We start from the raw sequence: 8,667 nt of genomic DNA on the forward strand, positions 1-8,667 counted from the left end.
ATCCATCCACAGTACCATTTAATAGATTAATTTCTAAAAAATATACTATACAAATAATCGCTTTTCTTTTCCCACATGTTTTTCTTTTTTGGTTTCTTTTTTTGAATAATTAGCCCTCATTTGGGAGAAAGAAATAGAATGGAATGGAATGGAAATGAATGAAAAGAATAATTTTGAAATATTCTTCTATTTTCTCTTGTTTGGGAGTTTTAATGGAGAGAGTGGAAATTTTTTTTTTTTATTTGGGAGTTTAAGTGAAAGGGAATGGAATGGGTAGGAGGGAACACTCATTCCTCTCTATTCTCTTAAAATCTCAAATTTTCATTCCCCCAAAATTGGGAGGAATGGGGGGAATGAAATTAGATTTAATAAATTTTTACTAAAATTCCCAAAATACTCTGATATATTAAACATTTTATTTTAAAATAAGGGTCTAATAGTAATATTATCATAAAATGAATCCATTACATTCCCTCTATGTTACTCTCAAATAAAATTACTTACATTTAATTCATTTTCATTCATTTCCACTCATTTATTTTAAAACATCCAATCAAGGTTACTTAATTCCATTGATTCCATTTCATTCTTTTCCATCATTTCACTTGCTTAAATACATTTCATTCATTTCCATTCCCTTATGATCATTCCATTTCATTCTCTTATGAACTCCCAAACAAAGCCCTAAAAAACAATAGAGGGAACTAACGGGTGGGAGTAAGATAAAAGAGGTATGCTTGTGATTATAGACTTGCCAAATAGGTCGGTGGACTGGGTTTCAACCATGTCGGGTATGGGTCAAATCATGTTCAGGTTAGAAAGTTATAAAATTAAAACAATAATTATATGCTTAATCTTTGGGACCGTTAAGTCAATCTAATATAATTCATTTTATTTTTCAAATAAATAATAAATTTTTTTAGAAGAAAACAAAAATAAAAGAGGAAAACACTCAAAAATAACAATTAAATAATATTTTAATCCAAAGATTAGTAGTCTAATAACTTCACAAAAGAATAAAAGAAAAAAAAAAAAAAACTAAATGTCACTGACCAAATAACAATCTTGGGTGTACCAGCTGCTTTAGTATATAGAATATGAATTAAATTCTTGATTAATCTGAATTGTTTCAGTATATAATACTAAAATATTTTCTTTAATTTATGTATAATTCTTGATTAATCTGTATATTGCTTGAACATAATACTAGAACAATATAATAAAAGTTGAGTCATAAAAGTCATTGTTGCAACAAGTGGCTACACTCTCTTTCTTCTAGATAATTTTCCTTAATTAAATACTTGGATAAATTACATAATTTTTCCATAATTTTGGGAGAATTCAAATTAAATCACAAATTTTTGTTAAAAAATTTAAAACCATGAAAATCTTAAATTATTTCAATTTAGGCAATGAATAATTTTTTTTTTTGAGAGAGAGTTTCAACTTATGCCGTTCGCTCCTGATGATATTTTTTATACATCAGACCAAGACACCAATCAGTTTTTGGTGTAGGCAGGGATTGAACTCTAGATATTTTATTCAACCATCAGAGATTTTACTAGTTGAGCTAACTTGAACCCACTTTTCTTAAGTTATTAGGAAATAGTAAATTAAATCATTTAATCATTATATTCTAACTTAAGATCAATTAATATATATTAAGTGTGGGTGTGTGTGTATATATATATATATATATATAATATTTACGCATATATCTACTGAATATTTCATGTATTGCTACTACCATTCACTTCAATAATTTTATCCTTGTTTGCTTATCCAAAATGATATCACAGTAAAATCAAAGCGGTATATAGGAATGAAAACTGCTTACTATTTGTTTGATTAGAAATATTCCTTTTTGGCGTAAATATCTTTAATTAGCAGAAGACAATTACAAAAATACTCCTTTTTTTTTTTTTTTAATGTTTAGTTACAACCATAAAATGATCCCAAATGTTTTTTATATATTATTTGATTTGTATGAAAAATCATTAATTTTTATTTATATATAATAGTTTTAGTGATAGTAGAAAATGGAGGTGGGGGTGATAAAGGCATTGGTGGCAACAATACTGATGGCAGATTGGCAGTGATGGTGGTGACTATGGCACTTTAAGAGAATGGGGATAAATAAAAGTGGTGGTGGAATAAATTAATAGACAGGAATAACAACTTGTTTGGGAGGATCTAGGGAAATGAACGAAAATAATAACTTTAGAATATTCATTCTATTTCCTTGTTTGGAAGTTTTAATGAAGAGAATGAAAAATATGTTTTTTTGTTTGAGAGTTTAAGTGGAAGGAAATAGAATGAGTGGAAAAGAACACCCATTCCTTTTTATTCTCTCAAAATTAACTTCAAATTTTCATTCTCCTAAAATTGGGAGGAATTGGAAGGAATAAAATTATATTTAATGAATTTTTTTACTAAAACTCTCAAAATACTCATATATATTCAACCCGTTATTTTTAAAATAAGGTTCTACTAATAATATTGTTATAAATTGATTCAATTAATTTCCCTGTATGTTATTCCTAAACATAATTACTTACCTTTTATTCATTTCCATTATTTTATTTAGAAACATCTAAACAAAATTACTTAATTTTATTTCATTCCTCTCTTTTCCATTTTATTCTATTCATTTATGAGCATCCAAACTAACGCTAAGAGTGTAAAGAAATGACAAAAAACATTTATAATCACTTTTGAGAGGTTTCTATTGGCCCGAATTTTCAACTACACCAGACACTGAAAATATGGAAAATAAGGTTGTTTTTTTGCCAAAACAAATGTAGTGTTAATTTTATACCAAAATTTTAAAGATTTTAAACACAATTAAACTAATTATCCTAAATGACTTTGCACTTGGATAACTTCAAAGAATTTTTTATAGTATGCATCTTTGAACATCATGCAATTTTTCAATACCAAAATTCTAAAGTATTTAAGCACAAATTAGCTAAATATCCTAAATAGTTTCACACTTGGATAAGACCTTTGATCAAATAATCTTTTATAGAATGCAGCTTGGAAGATCGATCATGCAAGTTTCAAAATTGAAGAACCTTCTAAATGTGCTATTTTTAATGAATCTGGGTAGTGGATTGTAAATTTGCAAGTTAGGTTTTCTTAAAAGAGAAGCATATTGACTATACCTGTTAATTTTAAGTAGTAAGGAGTCATGCTTTTCATGGCAGAATTTAAATACAAATAAGGAATTCGGGATAGTGGCTTCAAGCTTGTAGAATTAAGTGAATAAAACTATAATAATGTGAAATTTGAGATAATGATTTTTATCAATTCTTAAGTCAGATTATTACGGTGGGTTCTAGCTAGCTCAATTGGTTAAATTTCTGATGGTTGAATAAGATATCTGAGGTTTAATCCCCGCCTACGCCAAAAATTGATTGGTGTCTTGGTCTGATGATAAAGAGCTATCATCAGGAGCAGACGTCATACGTTGAAACTTTCTCTAAAAAAAAAAAAAAAAGGGTCAGATTATTACCTATAATTAGTTTATAATAATAATAATCATAATAATAATAATAATAATAATAATAATAATTATTATTATTATTATTATTATTATTATTATTAAATTATAAAATACATCATCTAAATTTGATCAGCTTTCAATTCAACCCTATAACTTTTTTTTTCTTTCATTCATTTAAATTTCATTTGTTGTCAATTTAATCATTTCATTCACTTCCGCTGAGTGGGTTATCGTTTTCTTTTTTAAAAATGTTAAGTGGGTTATCATTAAGTTCCCTAAAGAGGCAAAAACGACGTACTTTTAATTTTATTTCACAATAGCCCCTTTGTTAGACTGTGTATATATGTTGCGACTTGGTTCCTTAATTAAGAACAGCGTCTCAATTTAGTTATAAATTCATTTAAGAAAATTAATGGCTATAACGTGCTAAAATATATTTTGAATCATGCCTCAAATAAAGGGAAAAGCATAACAGTTAATGGGTGTATTAAGAGTCTCTTTTTTTTTTTTTTTTTTTAGAAATTTTAAGTGTCTCATATATATGAACCATTTAAAAAGGTTAAAATGGACGTTTAAATAGTATAGGGCTTTGCTAAAGTTTAGGCAAAAATACATGTCCAAATAATTATTTCCTTTTTATTTTTTGAGGAAACCGTAGTACTTATTAAAACACACGAACACAAAAGTAATATACTTTAAAAGGAAAAATTTATTTGACATTTGTCCTCTTGATTGTTATGTATACTACTAGTTACAAACTTACAAACTTTGGTTCCTTGTTTGAAAAGTACATCATAACTCGATGTATTCATTGCCGCCATATAATAGACTCTTTATGGAAATGGAAATTTGACTAATTGAGCAATAACGTGTTCACCGAGTAGTTCAAATTATTTTTAGAATTTTTCTGTGGTAAGCCTTACCAAATCTCACTAGTCACCAGATTAGTTCAATGTTTTTGCTAATATAATTCATGTATTAATTGCACAAAGGGATTTCTTTCCATACACAGGATATTGGCATTAATTAAACCCTTTATAAAAAGAACATCAATCTCTCTCTCAATCTCACACAAACCCCCTTTACTTTCTTGCCATGAAAGCACACAATAATTCTCATCATGAGCCTTGCGCCTCTGAGGCATCTAGCATCTCAGCCACTTCTGAAGGTCCTCCTTCACACAAAAAAGAATTAGGTATTGATGAGTCCAATAAGATCATGATCATGAAAATGAAAGAAAAATTTTCCAAAGTCTTAGATCATGCTGATCAGCCACCCTCTTTGGGATCGGGTAGTTCTCATGTCTTACTCGATTTGAAGCTTTCTAGTGATGATTTGAATCGAGGATCGTCTAAGAAAGAACTCAATCTTTTCGATTCCATGAATTCTAGCTCTTCTCTGGTACCAATCGAGCCTACATCCGACGAAAAAAGCCCTGAAAAAAGTCCAGATGAATCAAGGAGATTCTCATGCAACTTTTGCCAGAGAAAGTTCCCTACGTCACAAGCCTTAGGTGGTCATCAAAACGCACACAAACGAGAGCGTGCATTGGCTAAACGACGTCAAGGTATGGATAATATGGGTGCTTTTGGACATCCACATCACTTTCCTTACTATCCCTATTCAAACCTTTCCACAAACCCCCTTTATGGATCTTTTAATAGATCATCATCATCACCTCTTGGTGTTAGAATGGAGTCTATGATTCATAAGCCCTCTTTTGGTTGGTCCTCTTCACCCGGACACGGGTACCGATATGGTCACGGTGGTGGTTGGTCTAGGCAGACCTTAATGAATCCACAACCATCTATGGATAGGTTAAGGATTGAGGGGTCTATAGCACATAATGGTGCTATTGGACTTGCTGGTGGGAATTCTATTCCTACTACAAAATTTGATGAAATTAGTACCAATGCACTTCGCAATTTTGGTGGATCTTCTACAGTTGCCACATCAAACATTGATATTAACAGCAAGCCAACTATCACCGGCGGTGATTATCTACGTCGAGAGGATCCTCCAAAAAATGATGCTTTGGAACTTGATTTGTCACTAAAGCTTTAAGCATTGTTCTAGTTTAGAGTTTATTATTAATGATATTATCATATTACACGTTTTTGTTAATCTTTAGGTGATTTTGTTTGAGAAATTTTGTGTATTTTGATCACTTTCGTGATCTTCAGAATGTATGAAAATAAAAGATCACTGTTTATTTATTTTTATTTTTTTTGAGAAGAAAATTTATTTTAATTTAGTTTTTGTGCTTACCCCTCTTTCGGAATTGATGTATTTGATAGTTTTGGTATGAAATATTTTAGTAATTAAAGCGCAGGTCAACTCTCGATATTTCCTCCTATGCTGGATGTATTTTAAAAGATACCATAATTAATGTACGCTTGTAAACGTGGTTTTTCAAATCGATGCATGGTCTCAGATAACTTATCTCTTTTGATTGATTATAGAGTGATTTTTTCTGCATTTGTTTATTTTTAAATAATTTTTGGAAATAATTTTTATTTATTTATTGGCAATACTTGATAACTTAAATATTGGTATGATAATTTAACTCTTCATAAATATAGTTTTTTTTTAAAAAAAAAAGGTTTCAACCTATGGCTTCCACACCTGATAATAATTCTTTATTATTAGATCAAAACATTAATCGGTTTTTATTATAAGTGAAGATTGAGTCCCAAATTTCTTATTCAATCATCAAAAACTTTATTAGTTAAGTTAAATGGAATCTATTTAAAAAAAATATAAGTTATTTCTACTAATTCAGTTAAAAATTCAAAAGAATTGGCTTACTGGTTTTTAAAGCCACATAATATCGGTTTCTTAAAAAAAAAAAAAGCCACATAATATCCACCTTGTGTTAAATTTGATATTTCTAATCGGGAACTACTCTCATCATGATTTTGAGGCTATACATGCCGAAGGGAGTAATAAGGTATTCGAAGAAATTTAAACACCCATTTTTATAAAATATAAAATAAATAATAATCTGTCCAAGTGCACATTTCAGCTAATGGCGTTGGAATTACCTTTTTTTTGTTTTTAAAAATTAATTTTATGACAATGATATCGTTTTGAGTTTTTTTTTGGGAGAAGGATATCGTTGTGATCTTAATCAAACAAAGACTACTAATATGATTAACTATCTAGCTGTAACTGGCCATTGGGAAAGTGATAACAATGGAGTTTCAAATAATTTTAATAAATCATGTAGTAATAATTACTTTGAATTGGACTCTCACTTAACACATCCGTTACTAGAGCCTCGGGGGGAAAAAGTGAAAAACCATTTTAAATACCGTGGGTGCATGATGACTGCATCAACTTCCTACTTCCAATCTAAGTGATTGAAGGTCATCTAAAAAAAGAATAATACTAGAGATATAAATTATTTTACAAACTATTGATATGCTGAGTGATTATTAGTAAATGAAAAAGTAATATTAATAATAAGTTTAGATGATAACCAATAACAGGTTGGTCATATTAACATTTTGTAAAAATATTGTAAAATGGTCTGTATTTGTAACATTACTTTTAAAAAAAATTGGAAAAGTTTCTATAAAATTAAATTAAAAAAAAATTAGAAAAGGAAATAAATCTGGTGGAGGAAATGAGTAGGATTATTTACATAATAATTTTCTTGCTTATTATTAGAGGAAAGCTTCAAGATTTACAACTGTACAGTCTGTACCTTTAAATTGAAAGAAACTTTTACCATAATAATCAAAGATTCAGATTCTCCAAAAAAAAAAAAATCAAAGATTCAAAATTGCTTGCCTTTATTACGATGCAAGCAATCACCTTAAATCTTTTGATTACATGCTCTATTAAAGCCTAGCTAGAGACACACAGAGAGCACGTTAGATCAATTAAGCCACAATATAGTAATTTGAATTTTGAATATCCAGAATTAACACAATATGTTATTTAATGAAGATCACAGTGGTACGTCCCAAACCGAAAATATATTAAATTCTATGTAACAAAAGATGGATTACTTTAATGAATTTTTGTTTTAGAAAAAGAGAATACATTAATTCAAACGTGATTTGGAGTAAATACTATATTTTAAATTTACGCCCTCTGATAGCAACATGACACATCAATATTGCACTAAACAATAAAACATACTTGCCACACACAATCAATCAGGTGTATTTCTTTGTTCAGTGCAACACTAATGGGTCATGTTGTTATTAGAAGTGTAGAATGTGGTATTTACGCTGGATTTTGTTTGAATATTTTCTCTTCAAAAAACGATAACCTTGAGTCCTTTAGTACTTATGCACTATGCATACACTGATACACACACAAACAAACATATGCATCAACAATCATGTGTATGCGATATGCATACTTTCTTAGCATACAAAAGCATGGTTCTTGTAAGACCTAATATTTCTAGCTCTTTAAATCTCAATTATTTCAGGTCATTGGGGTCGGGACCTAGATTGTTGGTACAAAATAGGGTGTTTATAGTATCTATTTCTAATATTAATTCTAAATCGCAATTAGTACAAGTTAGTGCATGCCTGATCCGTTTCAAAGTTCATTATATCCAGCTCTTAAATGTGCATAAAATTGGCTTCAGGTTTTAGTGCCAATTGTATGATTCAGGCAGTATTTTAAAACTTTTTGAACTTTTGAAATATATTATCATCCATTGTGTATGAAAGTAATTTATTGTTCAATTCTTTTTATTTAATTATTATTATTCTAACTTTTTTTTTCTTTGTAGCACAATGTCAGTTTAGTGACGGAGTGTTTGTTTTACTTATTTGGATCTAACCTGGATTTTAGTTGATGTGTGGCTTATTTTGAATGGTCCAAATATGTAAAAAGATGTTACGTCATTATTCTATTAGCCACATAAACAATAACACTAGCAGTAATTAACATAAAGACTAACAACACTTATTTTTTAAACTTGAGAGACCAATTTTTAATAGTGCTCACTTGAAATTTATAGGACCAATTGTATTCACATAGTAAATTTCAAGGATTAATAGTATAGTTTTACCCTAAAAGAAAAAAGGTCAAAAAATGTCAACTAAAGATTAGGACAAATTTATATGATTTCCACCCCATCTTGTTTGTGACTATCAATATTTAACTTACATGCAAGATCAAGGGTTAACAGATGA

At 29.1% G+C, this 8,667-nt stretch overlaps 1 protein-coding gene across 1 annotated transcript; it reads left to right on the forward strand.

Annotated features, from left to right (window-relative positions):
• The first annotated feature begins 4,600 nt into the window (after positions 1-4,600).
• LOC142609273 (uncharacterized) lies at positions 4,601-5,569 on the forward strand. Its single transcript, XM_075780853.1, has one exon. The coding sequence runs from the start codon at positions 4,601-4,603 to the stop codon at positions 5,567-5,569; it is 969 nt and encodes a 322-aa protein (XP_075636968.1).
• Positions 5,570-8,667: the final 3,098 nt, after the last annotated feature.

This window comes from Castanea sativa, chromosome 9 (genome assembly GCF_040712315.1).
Source record: "Castanea sativa cultivar Marrone di Chiusa Pesio chromosome 9, ASM4071231v1".
Lineage (NCBI taxonomy): Eukaryota > Viridiplantae > Streptophyta > Magnoliopsida > Fagales > Fagaceae > Castanea > Castanea sativa.